Genomic DNA, 16,840 nt, shown 5'->3' with positions numbered 1-16,840 from the left:
CAGAGATCCGCCTGCCTCTGCCTCCTGAGTGCTGGGATTAAAGGCGTGCGCCACCACCGCCCGGCTTCTTTCTTTTTTTTTTAAATCAATTTATTATGTATACTCATGCCAGATGAGGGCACCAGATCTTATTACAGATGGTTGTGAGCCACCATGTGGTTGCTGGGAATTGAACTCAGGACTTCTGGAAGAATAGTCAGTGCTCTTACCCTCTGAGCCATCTCTTCAGCCCTTCTTTTTCTTTTTTAATATCGTCTCATAAGTCAGACTGGCCTTTAATTCACCATGTAGCTGGATATGACAGTGCACTTTTGATCATCCTTTCTCCACTTCTCCAGAGGTGAGAGTATAGGTATGGCCACCATACCCAGGTTAAGTGATGCTGGCTTTAATTCGTTTAATTGTTTATATGAAGTATATAAGCAGTTAACATTTATCCAAATATTTAAATATTACGAAACTTTCATAAATATTTTAGCAAAAAAGAGCTCATATATTTCCCACTATATTATTTTAGTTGTTTTTATCAAAAAGTACTTACTTGGGCTGGGCTATAGCTTAGTTGGTAGAGTGCTTGCCTAGCACACACAGAGCTCTGAGTGTGATACCTAGCACTGCATAAACTGGGTATGGTGGTACAGACCTATGGTCCTCATGCTGGAAAGGTGAGAATGAATGAGCAGACATTGAAGGTCATCTTCAGTTTTTGAGACAGAGTCTGATACTGACCAGGTTTGTCTTGAACTCATCACATAGTTTAGGCTAACCTTGAACTAATCCTCCTGCCTCCATCTCACAAGTGCTGGAGTGCAGATGAGTGCCATTACACCCAGCTGCTTGTATTTCCTTCTAATTGTAGTAATAGCTTTAAAATTTCCGAGAGACATATTTATTTTTTTATTATTTATTTTACAATATCTCTTGGTTCAAAATTTAAAAGTTGAGGAAAGGCCCTTGGTTAGGAGTTGGTAAGCTATTTTCTCGAATTTCTTTGTTTTAAAATAGAGAAGCCAGGTGAGGCTGTGCCTGTAATCCCGGTGTTTGGGAATCAGAGACAGGAGGACTGCTGTGAGTTCAAGGCCAGCTTGGGCTATAAAGTGAGTTCCAAACCAGCCTGAGCTACATAGTAAGACCCTATCTCAACAACAACAAAGAGATAGTATTCATTTACTAAGTTGACTAACCAAAATAACGTATGTGGAATTTATATGAAAATTAGAGTTTTAAATAGTTGTGTTTTCCATTGAATAAATTTTGTAAAGCTCTGCATGGTGATGCGCTCCTATAATACTAGATCTTGAGAGATGAAGGAAGGAAGATCAAAAATTTTAGGGCATTTTTGGTGAGTTCAAGGCCAGTCTGGACTACATGAGACCCTATCTAGGAAAGTGAATTTTGTGTAATATTTACTTAAAATAATACTACTATCTATGCAAAGTCTTCTGTGTTTATAATATTAGATCTACAGCAATTATAGCTATCAATAGGTTGTTGCAAAGAGAAAGAAACCTAAAGGAATGATGTCTATTTCTATTTTCTAACTTAAAATACCATTTATATTAAAATTATTATTATATATGAGGTGTACATGTGAGTATAAGTGCACACATTCTATGGCACACTTATAGAGGTCAGAGAACAACTTTTGGAGTTCTGTTCTTCCATTGTGGGTTCCAGATATAGAACTCAGGTCAGCAGGTTTTCAAAGACAAGCACTTTTACCCTCTGAACCATCTCACCTGCCAGTCCCCTTGTTTCTAATATAAGGGAGCTATTAATGGAGACTTGATGTATCTTTAGTTTAACAAAAGCTCTATATCTGATCGATAATTTTTTGTACATAAAAGTTTATTGCAGCACAAACATGTTCATTTGTTTACATACTGACTGTAGTTGTGGAGTTGAGGCGTTTCAGTTGACTGTAATAGCCAGCAAAGGTTTATGTTCCAGCTTTTGGCAGAGTTCCTGAGTAGCTAAGATAATTATGTTCTAGAGTTGAATGTTGTAATGCCGGCATTATTATGTTTTCTTATTATTTTCCTAATACTCTCTAATAAATGAAATTTTGATCTCTCTGATGTACAAAAATTGCTTTAAAATTTTAGAATGAAGACAATGTAGACCTAAGACAGACCTGCACTCCACTCTCTTCATCAACAGAGTACGCAAGCTCTATAGACTCCTCACTCTTCTACGCACCGTGGTCTACTTACGGAGATGATATTAAACAACCTTCTAGTTCTCAGATCAGTGTAAAGAACAGGTAAATGGGAATAGTTTCCTCAGGCTAAATGGTTGGGTCTTTTTTAAAAGTATGATTTCACAACGATCAAAGTATATTGGATTTATCTCTTTTCTATTTTAATATAGTGGGAATATAATTTTATCTTCATGAAAGTCTTAAGAAAGGTTAAACTAGGCAGTTATTTGTGTATAATTTTTAGTTAATGTTTTTAGACAGTGGTTCATTACTTATTTGTGGTCCTTCTGCCTTTACCTCTTGAGTGCTGGAATTGTGGTAATACATAGTCTCAAATTTCTTTAAAAAGATTTTTAGATTATTTTCTGTGTATAGGTGTTTTGTTTGCATGTATGTCTGTGTGCCATGTGTGTACCTGTTGCACACACAGACGGGGGTGCTGAATCCTCTGAACTGAAGTTGTGGTTGCTTGTGAGTCACCATGTGGGTGCTGATAACTGAACCTGAGTCCTCTATAAGAGCAACAAGTGTTCTTCAGCACTGGCCCCAAAGCACAGGTTAAGTTCTTCTTTCTAAAGATAATATTTTTAATATTTAATAAATGTGTATGTGCACCCATGTATGGTATGTGTGCATTCACACACACTCATAGACGTCAGAGGAAAGCTTGAGAGAGTTGGTTCTCTTCTTCTACCATGCGGGCCCCAGGGATGGAGCTCAGGTCATTAGGCTTTGTGGTAAGCACTTTTTCCCACTGAGCCATCTTACCAATCCTAAATGTAATTAAACTTTAGGGTTTAGGGTTAGGGAACTGGAGAGATGGCTCAGTTGTTGCACTGGCTGCTCTTCCAGTGATTCTGAGTTCAATTCCCAGCAACCATATGGCAGCTCAAACCATCTGTAATGGGGGCTGATGCTCTCTTCTGGAATGCAGGCATGCATGCAAATAAAGCACTTATAGTCATAAAATCCTTACATAAATACAAATTTTTAAATATTTAGATCTAATTTTTATCCAATTTTAAGTTTTCACTAATTTTCCTTATACAACAAGTATTGTTTTATGCAATATGAAACTTTTAAAGTATTTTCTATCCTGCAAACAATAAGAGCTTACTACATGCCAAATATTCATTTTTTGGGGAAAATAGAACTAATACAGTAAATATTATTCTTTGTCTTTTTAATCTTGCAAGTAATTAAGATAACAACAATAATATCATACTAGGGACTTTCAAGTGAAGATTAAAAAAGAGAGTGAGAAAAAAAAAGGAAAAAAAGAGAGTGAGGCCATTCTTTAATCCTTGAACTCTGGGTTCAAGGACAGTCTGGTATTCATATATATATATATGTATATGATTTTATATATATGTATGTGTGTATATACACATATAAGTGTGTATGTATGTATGGGCTAGAGAGATGTATCAGTCATTAAAGACTAGGTTCACAACCAAAAATATAAAAATATATAGAAATATATATACATAACATTACAGAAAGCTGTTAGAAGGATCAGCTTAGGAGTGATGTTTTACATTTAATTACATATGAGAGACGTATTAATAGAGGTTTATGGATCTTCAGTTTAAGGAGGAAGCAGATATTTGTTGAATCCTACTAATTAAAAACATTGAAAAATTAAAACTATAGGTAGTGAAATATTAGACTATATATAATACACAATTCTTCAAAAATAATTGAAGTTAATAGATAATAGATACCATTAAAAATTTGGGCCAGGTGTTGTGGCACAGTCCTTAAATCCCAGCACTTGGGAGGCAGAGATAGGCAGATTTCTGTGAGTTCAAGGCTAGCCTGGTCTATATAGTGAGCTTCAGAAAAGCCAGAGCTACAGTGATGTACATGTCGAGAGAGAGAGAGAGAGAGAGAGAGAGAGAGAGAGAGAGAGAGAGAGAGAGAATTCAAACTTCTCAGAAACTTGTGTTAAGAAAAGTGAAACAAAGACAGGCTCCAAAGCCACAGAGAAACCCTGTCTTGAAAAACCAAAAATAAATAAATAAATAAATAAAATAAAAAAGAAAAGTGAAACATTATCTTGACCAATCTGTCTTTTCTTCCACAATGATAAATATTAATGGTTTGGCAAATATTAAATCAAAAATTTTCTAGATCTTATATACAAAGAAAATTTCATATTGAATCTTTATAAATTAACATTGTATATATAAATTAATACTGTATAGTGGAAAAAAGTATTGGAGTTGATGGCACCAGTGTTTGTTCAGTTTGTAAGTCACATACTCTTGTAATATAATTTTAATACTTCAAATGATTATCCATTCAACAGATAACTAGATGATTACTAATGTTTACCTTTCTCAATTAAATATTTTAGTGTTAGTCAAATATATTTTTAATTCTAAAATATCCCACCTATCTCTTGTTGGTTCAGGCAGGTTACCTAAGCTGGCCTCAAACAACAGTTTTTGTTGTTTTCTTTCTGAGACCCTGTCTCTACATAATCCTGGCTGTCCTGGAATTACTATGTAGACCAGACTGGGCTTGAAGTCATAGATATCAGCCTGCCTCCACCCCCAGAGTGCTGGCATTGAAGCAGTGTGCCACTAGCTCATCTTTATTTAGTTTTCAAATAACAAATAAAAAAACTGAACAGGTTTAGAATGATGTATAATTGAACTAGGCATGCTTTCAGGTGTGGTACTAAGCATTTTTTTTAACATGCTAAGTCAGAAATTTGTGTCTTGGTCACTTTAAATTAATAGCATATGTTATAGAGAAATGAAAAATAAACATGTAAACTAGACATAGGATTTGAAATGGAGAAATATTTATGTATACTAGATAATATACTTAACTTAGAAAATGTTCTTGTCTTTTCCTTGTTTGAAATGATGTATAGAGTCATTGTAAATATCTTAGAGGAAAGCTGATAAGAGGGATGGGAATGTATGTAGCTCAGGATTAGAATACTTGTCTAGCATGAATGAGGTCCTGGTTTGATCTTTAGCACCATGAAAGAAAAATGAATAAAAAAGAAAAAGAATGGAATATGTATGGAAGGAGAAATTGATTTTAATAAATAAGATAGTTTATATATGATATTCATTTTTAGGATTCAGACCGAAAGAAATGACTATGGCAGTGAAGCAGACTTATATGGACTTGTGTCTAACATTTTGGAAGAACAGGATAAGTCACAGCCATATTTTGCTGAAGGGTTAGTATATAAGCTTTATAGTGTATAATGGACCTTTTCATTGACATATGCTAGGTTACCTTCTTGTTTAACATTTATTTTTATTTAACAGTGGATCATAGAATAGTAGGTATTTTAAAGTATTTGTTCCTAGGAACCTTGATTTTGCTGAAGAACTTTCCATACAACTGAAATTCAGTCTAATACTTTATTTGCTTAAGAACGTTGATTTGAAAAAATAGTCTTGCATAATTCATAGTTATTTTCCTTGAGTTCATGAGCTAAAGTTTGGCTTCAGAACATAAGTTCCAAGAAGCTTTAAACTTAGACCTTGAAGGATAAAACTCAGTGCAGAAATACATACAGATTTTATTCATGCAGTAGAGGTTTTAAAATGTTTTAATTGTTTTAAATGGGTGTGAAATCCATAGTACCCAAGTGCCCTATTAATAAATAAGAAAATATGTCATACACGTGTAACCAGTTGAAATACTTAGGTTTAAAAATATTTTAAGCAAAACACATCTTTTTTCATTAAAAATTTAAAAACATACTTTTGAATTATATAATAATCTATTCAAAGGAAATACTATCTTCTTAGTTTAAACAATCCATGTAAGACCCTAAAGTCCACCTCAGACCTTGGTTAATGACTTTTGGAAAAGTGTGAAGATATTAAAATTAAAATCCATATACTCATGCACTGCTTAATGATGGTGACAGGTTCCAAGATATGCATCATTAAACTATTTCACTGGAACAACTCTTACCCAAAGCTAAATGGTATAGGCCAACCATTCAGTATAGCTTCTTGATACAGCCAAAAGACACAGCAACTGTGAAGTGGTCTGAGTGGGTGCACATGCTTGTAATTGCAGTTTGGGCTGAAGCAGTACAATTCAGAGTAGGAGGCCATCCTGGGCTACATAGAGGGTTTAAGTATTTGAAGTTGACTTTGGCTGTATAACAAGACACTGTCTACAAATATACAAACAAAAGTCAAAGAGAGATGAGAGATGGTGTAACCATAAAATACATAGGGCTGCTGCTTGTGTAATGACCATTTTTACAGTTAATTGTTTTAAAATAAAAGACAATAAAAATATAGAGGGGCTGGAAAGATGCCACAGTGGTTAAGAGTACTTGCTGTTCTTCCAACAAATCTAAGTTCATTCTTCAGCACCCATGTGAGATGGTTCATGACCTTTGTATCTCCAGCTTTAGAGGATTTAATGCCTTTGGCCTCTGAGGAAACAACACATATGGACATACCCGCATGCAGATACATACACATAAACACAATTAAAAATAACAAAAACAAATCTGAAAAATTTAAATATACTACAGTAAGTGCATAAACTAGTAACATAGTCATTATCATCACCTAATATTATATATTACACATAGCTGTGTCCTATACTATTAAACAACTGGCAGTGCAGTAAGCTTGTTTACACCAGCATCACAGACATAAGTAATGACTTGTACTATGCCACTATGTTCTGTTACTACTTCACATTTATTTGACACACACAACTTTTTTTTTTAGAGATTTATTTATTATGAATACAGTGTCTGTGTTTATTCCTGCAAGTCAGATGGCACGAGATCTCATTATAGATGGTTGTGAGCCACCATGTGGTTACTGGGAAGAACTGCCAGTGCTCTTAATTTCTAAGCCATCTCTCCAGTCCCTGGCACACAACTCTTAGAGCAGATAGCACATTCCATATGATTGACTTGTTTGGAAGCAGTGATGGTTTATAAGAAAAGGTTGGGGGGAGGGTGCTGGAGAGATGGCTCAGTAGTTAAGAGCACTGGCTGCTCTTCCAGAGGTCTTGAGTTCAATTCCCAGCAACCACATGGTGACTCACAACCATCTGTATGAGATCTGTTACCCTCTTCTGACCTGCAGGCATCTATGCAGACAGAACACTGTATACATAATAAGTCTTTAAAAAGATTGGTGGTGTCGGGTAAGAGAAGTGATTTTTGTTTTGTTTTGTTTTTTGAATCTTCCCTAATGTTTCCAGAAGAAATAAAATCTCTAAGACTTAAATTGTAATTAAATGTGTTTACTTGTTCTAGGACCTGCTCCTCCAATTTAAAGTCAGTTTGGCCAATGAACACAAGCAGATTTGTAGATCATCATGACCTCTTAACAGAAACCAAAAGGCCAATAGATACAACTATATCTCAGCAAGCTTTTTATAGTGGTGAATCTGTGTCAGCAGTGGAAAAGCAATACTTGCATAATAATAATCTCACACCACAACAAAAAATAGACGAACTTTATCATGGATATACCGGTTTAGACCTTGAAGAACAATGGTTGTACCTCTCAAGAAGTGATCATTCTAATTGTTACAATATTCAGACAAATGATACAGTTAAGGCAACTTTCCAAGAATATCCATTTATCAAAAACTGTTTTACACCACAAACAGGTCTGTCTGATATCATGAAAGAATCAGGAATTGATACTTACTCTTATGGAAGAGAGAAAATATGTACTAAAGGTCTTGAAACACCATTACAACATAAAAGGGCAGAGATATTTCTTTCCCAATTCAATAGATATAATGAAAATACTGATTATTGTAGATACCCAGAATATGCTCATCCTAATAAGGCAAAGCTTAACAAATGTTCAAATTTTAGTGTTCAAGATGGTAAAAAATTAGCCAATGGTACACCTGAAACACCAACTGTGGAAGCAGATGCCTATACAAAGTTATTTCAAGTTAAACCAGCAAATCAGAAAAAAATGGAGGAGACAATACCTGACCAACAGAATTTTGCATTTTCGAAAACAACACCACATCTGACAGAAAAACAGTTTGCAAAGGAAGCAGCATTCACTGCTGATTTTGGCTTAAAATCAGAATATGGACTAAAGCCTCACACAGCTTGTCCAGCTAATAATGATTTTGCTAATGTCACTGAAAAACAACAGTTTGCTAAGCCTGATCCTCTAAACTCTGAATATTTTAAATCAGTGAATTTATTCTCGAATTCAGCAACATCTTCAGGAGGTATCAGCTTAAACAGACCAACTTGGATGAATGTTCAAACAAAAAATAACCTTCCTATTCCTTATCGAAATCAAGGTAACTTGATGAAATTAAATAGTCATTTAAGTGCAGCTTCAAAAGGTTCTAGCCATTCTTCAGATTTCCCCCAACTATCATCTACAAATTTAACCTCAAATAGCAATTTATTTCAGAAGTATTGCCAAGAAAACCCTTCAGCATTTTCTAGTTTTGATTTTAGTTACAATGGTGCAGAAAGAATTCAGTCTGTGAATCACATGGAAGGACTAACAAAAACTGGAGAAGACAATCTCTTTGAATCGGTTACAGAGAAAAAAATAAAGCAGCCAAATGGATTTTGTGATAGCTATTCAGCTTCACAGTACGGGATAATAGAAAATGTAAACAAACATAATTTTCAAGCCAAGCCCCAAAGTGGACATTATGATCCTGAAGACATCCCAAAGCATTTTGATGGGTTACCACAAAATGCATATCAAGATCTGTTAGAGTCACAGGGTCATTTTAATAGCCACAGACAAGGAAGTGGAGACAGCAATATAAATAGCCGTGTGAATCGCACACAGGCCTCATGCTTTTCTAATAATTATATGATGGGAGATTTACGACATAATCAGGGGTTTCAACAACTTGGTTCAAAAGGGTTTCCCTTAAGATCTACCCACCCATTTGGCCACTCAGTTGTTCCACTGTTGGATTCCTATGATTTGTTTTCTTATGATGACTTAAGCCATTTATATCCTTATTTTAATGATATGATGTATGGTGATAATTCCTTTTCTGGTTTTGTGCCAACGTTTGGATTTCAAAGACCAATTAAAACCCGCAGTGGACCAGCTAGTGAACTTCATATTCGTCTAGAAGAGTGCTATGAACAATGGAGAGCATTGGAAAAAGAGAGGAAAAAGGTAACAGAACTATTCATGTAGAAGTAACAGGGCATTCCATCTGCTTGTCTTTGTTTACCCCAGTATAGTCTTTATTTCTAAGCTGAATTCTGTGATATATTTAAATTTTATCATTGATGTAAGGACTTAGCTAGGTCATTTAAAGATTGAAAGATCTTTTTTGAATTGTTTTGAAACAATCGTTATCTGAACTCTTAAAATTTTCTATGAAGTAGATTTGCTTTTTTAAAGTATTAAATTGTTGGAGAATATTAAAATGTATATAAGTATGAGAAAAATATTATGGTATTGTGGTTTATATTTGGGTTTATCTTTTTTTGTTGTTTTATTTTTTTGAGACAGGGCTTCTCTGTGTAGCCCTGGTTGTCCTGGAACTCGCTCTGTAGACCAGGCTGGCCTCAAACATAGAGATCCTCCCTGCTTCTTCCTGTCATGTGCTGGGATTAAAGGTGTGTGCCACCACTTCCCAGCTCAGTTTGTCATTTTCTAAGTTAGCATATGAATGTTGCTTATAATAGTTGTGTTTTGATACCAAAACAATTTTATTTAAAGGGAAAATTGTTCTGTTTCTTAGAGCTGTGAAAGATATTATCCACTTTTTAAAATCTAGTATCTAAAAATTATTTTACAGACTGAATTAGCCCTTGCCAAGAATTATCCAGGAAAAAAAGTATCCAGTACTAATAATACTCCAATTCCAAGATTGACTTCCAACCCATCTAGAGTTGATCGCTTAATTGTGGATGAACTTCGAGAACAAGCCAGAGTAAGCTGTAAAAACATTCAATAATGGTTTTTTTTAAATTACTTGATAAAAATTTAAAGGAATTTAGCAAGTTAGAGTTGTGAAGGATTTTATTATCATGTTTACAGCCAGGTGTGATGGCATACATATGAAATCTCTGCATTTGGGAGGTGGAAGCAGGAGGACAAAGAGTTTAAGGCCAGCCTCAGTTATATTAATGAGTCTGAGAACAACCTGGGCGCAAGACAAAAAACACAGTAAAATCACTTACATATAGCTGAAAAAAAATTCTTGTGTGTGTGTGTGTGTGTGTGTGTGTGTGTGTGTGTGTGTATGGATATTGAGGTCACAGGTCAATACTGGGTGTCTTCCTCAATTGCTTTCCACCTCAATTTTTTGAGTCACTGAACCTGGAGCTCAGATTTATCTAGGCTAGTTCTGTGGTGATATTTTATTTGTGCTATAACAAAGCTTGCCTGAGGATCAGAGTGTGGAGCAAGCCACTAGTTAGCCATAGAAACCAGGCACTCGGGAAGAAGAGGTAAATGGATCTCTGTTGAGTTCAAGATCACCCTGGGCTACACTAGATTGATCCAGTCTCAAAGAGAAACAGAGCCAGATGGTGAGGTCTCATACCTTTAATGCCAGTACTTGGAGTCACAGGTCTTTAATCCCAACACTAGGGAGGTGGAGCCAGGAAGGGATTTGGCTGGCCAGAGAGAGGAATATAAGGCAGGAGGAGACAGGAGCTCAAGGCATTCAGTCTGAGAACTTGTAGAGACAGAATACACCATTCAGTCTGAGGATTTCGTAGAGGTAAGAGCTAGTGGCTGGCTACTTTGCTTCTCTATTCTTTCAGCTTTCACCCCCTAATATCTGACTCGAGGTTTTTATTATTAAGACCAGTTAGGATTCAAGTTAAATTAGTTTACTAGCAAAACTTAGGTACTCTCTTGTCTCCACTTCCTCAGCACAGTGGTACACACCACTGTGTTTGGCTTTAAAAAAAATTAAAAAAATAAAAATAAAAAGCAGGAGTGCTGGGGTTCTGAACTCAGGTTCTCATGCCTGCTCAGCTAGCACTTCACTGACTGAGCCACCTCCCCAACACAACTCAAATACATCCATCTTTGGTTCTATAACTATGATGAATATTAGGGAAAGGCAAGAATAGTTCTATTTAGTCTTTTAATTTGTAATAATTTAATAAGTAATTTGAGTGGGCTAGAGATAGCTGTCCATCAGTGTCAAACACTTATCCCTAACGTGTGAAGTCTTGAGTTTCATCCTCAGCACCATAACATAATACTTTAGTAATTTAAAGAATCCTACTTCAGCTGGGCGGTGGTAGTGCAAGCCTTTATCCCAGCACTCGGGAGGCAGAGACAGGCGGAACTAGACAGGCTAGTTCCAGGACAGCTAAGACTGTTGGATAGACAAACCCTGTCCTGAAAAAATAAAAAATAAAAATTAAAAAAAAAATCCCACTTCAAACCCATCTTGTCAAATAATCCCCAAAATTATTTTTTAAAATCCAACACTTTAAAGTGCTTTAAAAGCATGAAAGATGGCTCAGTGTGTAAAGGTGCTTAATGCCAAGTCTGATGACCTAAATTTGATCTCTAGAACTCACATGGTGGGTGGAAGAAGAGAACCAACTCCTGTAGATTATCACCTGAATTTTAACATAATGGGGTCATGCATATGCATATCCACATACATACATAGAAAAATGTGTAGGAGCTGGAGAGGTGATTCACTGGTTAAGAGCATGTGTTGCTCTTGCAGAAGACTCAAGTTCAGTTCACAGCACCCTCATCAGGCAGCACATCCATCAATTCCAGCAACAGGGAATCCAGTCCCCTTTTCTGACCTCCAAGGGCACCTGCATTCACATGCACAGCACCCCATGTACACGCACGCACACACACACACACACACACACACACACATCTTTAAAAAATGTTTAAAAAATTAAAATTATGACATTTCCATAATACATTTTACTGTACATTGCTCATTATCTGCTCCATTACCTTCTTTGTTCACTTTTCCCTTTAAGTAATTTCTTAAATCCAGATTCCACATGATTAAAACAAATGTGTCTTTCTTACCTCCATTACCCTCTTGTCCCTTCCCTAGTTAGAAACATAAATTTTAGTTCACTGGAGTTTTTGCATACTTTTTTCCTTTTATCTATTTATCCCTCAAGGATCTAACTGGTGTATAATAGAAGGAAAATATTTAAGACTGGGAACAGACTTGTTAATTAGTTCCCAATGATAATTATTCTACTTACTTGATATTTACATGTTGATTAATCAAAAAGTTCTTTAATTTACAAAAAGTTCTTTAATTTACATTGTTTAAGTTTTGAAACATGCTAGGCATATTAAACATATAAACTAATTTAATATACCCAGTGACATTTTAGTTTTGCACATGCATGAGAGTGTGGTTTACATGCATATATATGTGCATATATATATATGTATGTATGTACATATGCATGTATGTATGTATTTTACATCTGTGGGCCCACATGTGGGGGTTAATATGTATGTGTGTGCAAGGACCTGTAGAGGCCAGAGGTTGGTATTGAATATCTTCCTTATTCGCTCTCCACCGTATATGTTGAAGCAGGGTCTCTCACTTGAACCCACAGCTCACCAGTTTGGCTAATCTAGCTAGCCAGTTTGCCCAGGGGATCTTGTCTCTATCTGTGGAGTGCTGGTATTATAGGCAGGCTGCCAAGATTTACATATGAGTGCAGGGGATCTGAACTCTGGTTTTTGAACTTGTACAGCAAGCACTTTAACAATCCATCTCCCTGGTGTCATCTTTGTTTTGTGGGGTGTTTTGTTGTTGTTGTTGTGTGGTCTGTGTCTCCCCTGCTCCCGACAGGGTTTCTCCGAGTAGCCCTGGTTGTCCTTGAACTTGCTTTGTAAACTAGGCTGGCCTTGAATTTACAGAGCTCTGCCTGCCCGTCTCCCAGGTGCTGGGATGAAGGTGCGTGTCATCACGCCCAGCTGTAGTTGTCCCTTTAACTCAAATTCTCCTTTAGGTGGTTCTTACTAACAGCACTCTATTTATAGACTTGCCAAAAATATCAGATCTTATCTTTGCACAGTCAGTGACATGACTGTGTTTAATATTTATTTTTCATTATTGTTTGTTCTCAGTAATCAACTCCAACTTTTAAAACTAACATACACAAGCTAATTTCTTTCCCCTAGCATAGTGTTAGGACAGAGAAAGCATCCGTTTATTTACTGAACGATTATTGTTGCTTTCATCTCTACTATCTTTCATTAAAGACTTGTTTGCCTTATCAAGGTTTAAATGTTTCCTTCAGGTTGTGACTTTACTAGGCAAAATGGAACGTCTTCGAAGCTCTCCCCTTCATGCTAATATCTCTACTGCACTGGATAGACACTTGGAGTCAATTCACATTGTACAGTCACGAAGAAAGGATGAAATTGTTAATGCTTCAAATCGACAAAGACAAGGAGTGCCTAGGTGCCAAGATGACAGAGGTACAAATGACTTGGGGTTTGTTTAATTTTATTTATTTTTATTTTATGTATGACTGCTCTGGAAGGGCAACCAGTGCTCTTAACTGCTGAGCCCCATCTCTCTAGCTCCAGAGGTACAAATGTTAATGCACTCTTTTGATAAAGCAGTGTAATAATTTGAATATTAATAAAGTCATACTTGAAATTAAAAGATTGGATACCTGCATGCCAGAAGAGGGCACCATATCTCTTATAGATGGTTGTGAACCATCATGTGGTTGCTGGGAATTGAACTCAGGACCTCTGGAGGATCAGTCAGTGCTGTTAACCTCTGAGCCATCTCCCCAGCCCAAAAGATTGGATTTCTAAAATTAATATTCATTTAAAGAACAAATTAGCAAATGATCACATTATTTATTCCCAAAGTACTTTGTTCTCTTTTGTTAATTTTATACACTTAATTATACCTGTCTTACAACACAGTATCTTTTACCAAAGCATAGTTATTGCTATACAGATAAAAGAAAGTAACAACACTTTTAAGTATTTTAAAAAACAAAGTACTTCATTAGCTTAGCCATCACTATTTTTGTAAAAAAAAAAAGTTTTGTCATTTATTAGCAACAGCACTGAGTGACTTAAGATGTAAGGGGTATTAAAGTGAATAATAAAAAATAACCTTATTTATTTTACAGATGTTTTTGCTCTTGCTACAGCAATTAAAGAGATGTGTGTAGCTACCCGGAAAGCACGCACTACCCTGTGGTGTGCACTGCAGATGACCTTGCCAAAAACAGCAAGTACATCGGGCCAAGCTGACATGGAAAAAGCCTTCCAAGATCTAGTAAACTGTGAAGATAAAGTCCATGAAAGCATAAATAGTAGCAATCCAATGAACCAGAGAGGTGAAACAAATAAACATTAAGGAAATGCCAGCAGAAGGAAGAGTTAAAAAGCTGATAAGTAAATGTATCAAGATGTGCTAAAATTTTTAATGAACTTGTCAAACTTTCAGTACATTAATTTTCTTTCAGATTTAAAGTTAATACTTCAATGAAGTCTAACTTCTATTTAAAAAAAAATCTGCTTGGAATGAATCAGATACAGTTTAAAGTGAACTCAAAGGTAAAGTTGATTACTCCAGGAGTTCTGAGTAGTCAAAGATAGCAAGTTTATTTAATTAACTATCCTCTTACAGCCAAAAATTGCTTAAATCCATTCTTCAGTGCAGGTACATGCAAATGTGAAATTCTTCTAGGAGATAAGTTTCATTTAGTTCTGCCTCAGTAAGTATAATTCCAAATAATGAGTCTAAGTGACTGTAACCCAATTATGGCTACAGTTTAGTAACCAAGACAAGTTTTGATTGTGATTTAAAGTATTTTCCTTATGAAACTGGATAATACCTAGGAAACAAGGAAAACAAGGATAAACCCAATATTCATGTAAAATTTAATATTTAAAATACTACCATATTTATAAATTTGAAATCTTAGTGCCTAAGTATATGGAGGGAAATGCATCTGATTCTCCTAGATTAGTGATAAAAGTGCCAGTGTGAAAACCATGCAAGTTACTGAATATAAAACCTGTTCAAATCATTAGTGTATATTCTTTAAATTTTAATTATACTATCAATTATTAAATATTTCCAATTTCAAAGTATTTAATTGAATCAAAATAAAACATTCCTTTATCTGGATCTTTTAGACTCGATGCCTAGTAACTAAAATAATGACTCTTGTTTTAATACCCTTAGTTTGCTGTCTTTGATGAGGGTATCACGAAGTTCTAAAATGTATTTTTTAGGTTAATCTTTAACTAGTTTAGTTTTGCCAATTAGTTAGTGTATATTTTGTGTAGTTATGTTCATTTGTTTGCTTCTGTATTTTTTAAAAAGAACACTTGAAAGCTTGGCTTTTTCTGTTTATCATCACTTAATATCTTTGTATTAGAACCCGAATAATTTATTCATTAATATGAAATGTTGATATTATGTGACTCAGAAGATCTTGGGTTTTAAAGTTTCTAGCATGAGTTAAACTATAATATAATGTACTGATGAAATTTAATTGAAATATCCTTGACTAGAAACACTGATGTTTTTAATGTTAGTGTTTTTTCTTAGCTTTAGAAATCCTGGTATATATATAAAAAGAGAGTGTAATCACACCAAATAAATTTTCTTTAGATGATGTTCGGAAGAAACTGATTGAGAATGCAGGAGTAACTGTTGGGAGAAACATTTTGATCACTGATATGCTTAGAACTACCAAATGAATTACACTGAGGGTAGTGAAATAAACTAGACCACTCCACCACAGTCACTGCATAGAAAGTGGTTAAGGTTGACATAACACATGTTGAATGTTATGAAAACAAATATTGTACTGAATTTAGTCTCTCAGGAAAAAATAAATTACTTTGTTGAAAATATTTGGTTTCATTTTTAATTTGTGTTAATTTCTAATGTTATTGTCTGAAAAATCACATGAATTTCATTTAGCTGATAAGAGCCATTCTGGTTGGCTGGGCGGTGGTGGCGCACGCCTTTAATCCCAGCACTCAGGAGGCAGAAGCAGGCGGATCTCTGTGAGTTCGAGGCCAGCCTGGTCTACAAGAGCTAGTTCCAGGACAGACACCAAAACTACAGAGAAACCGTCTCGGGGAAAAAAAAAGCCATTCTGGTTTAAATTTTATTCTTAACACATAAGAATATTGGTAGGTGATTGTGATTCAGATAAGATTCCACCTGACCTCTTTCAAAGATGAAACTTACTTTGCTTTGCTGAATTAAAAAAAAAAACCTCTGAAATACTGGTCTGTTAAGGAAAACCAAACCCTGGGCTGGGGATGAAGTTCAAATGGATGGATGCTTACAGAGTATGCAGGAGACTGATCCTGGATTGCTCCTGGGCACTATATAAAACATGTGTGGTGCATGCCTGTAACCCGCATTAGTGGGGTGAGGGCAGGAGGACCAGACAGTCAAAGCTATCATCAGTGACAAAATTTTTAAGGCTAGATTTAGCACTTGCGAGAGTTGGGAGGTCAAGGTAGGAGAATCAGAAGTTAAAGACCAGCCTAAGCTAAATAACAAAAGCCAGTGGGGCTGTTCTGTCACAGGTTTCTGAAAGTTTGCTTTAGTGGCATTTTCTATAGTATAGATCAGTCGTCCAAAAGTATTTATTTATTTTATTTTATTTTATTTTATTTTATTTTATTTTATTTTATTTTA

The 16,840-nt window shown here is 35.4% G+C and overlaps 1 protein-coding gene across 1 annotated transcript in view; it reads left to right on the top strand.

Annotated features, from left to right (window-relative positions):
• Positions 1-15,988, top strand: part of Meioc (meiosis specific with coiled-coil domain) — an 18,828-nt gene extending 2,840 nt beyond the window's left edge. The window contains exons 2-7 of the mRNA XM_026790184.1: positions 2,106-2,263; positions 5,298-5,402; positions 9,246-9,342; positions 9,974-10,108; positions 13,443-13,623; positions 14,298-15,988. Coding sequence (XP_026645985.1) covers positions 2,106-2,263; positions 5,298-5,402; positions 9,246-9,342; positions 9,974-10,108; positions 13,443-13,623; positions 14,298-14,527 — 906 coding nt within the window. The 3' untranslated portion in view covers positions 14,528-15,988. The remainder of the gene's footprint in view (positions 1-2,105; positions 2,264-5,297; positions 5,403-9,245; positions 9,343-9,973; positions 10,109-13,442; positions 13,624-14,297) is intronic.
• The last annotated feature ends 852 nt before the right edge of the window (positions 15,989-16,840 follow it).

Source organism: Microtus ochrogaster, unplaced genomic scaffold (genome assembly GCF_000317375.1).
Source record: "Microtus ochrogaster isolate Prairie Vole_2 unplaced genomic scaffold, MicOch1.0 UNK44, whole genome shotgun sequence".
NCBI classification, from domain to species: domain Eukaryota; kingdom Metazoa; phylum Chordata; class Mammalia; order Rodentia; family Cricetidae; genus Microtus; species Microtus ochrogaster.
Note: the sequence above shows the minus strand (reverse complement) of the source record. Positions and strands in the feature narration are given on the sequence as shown.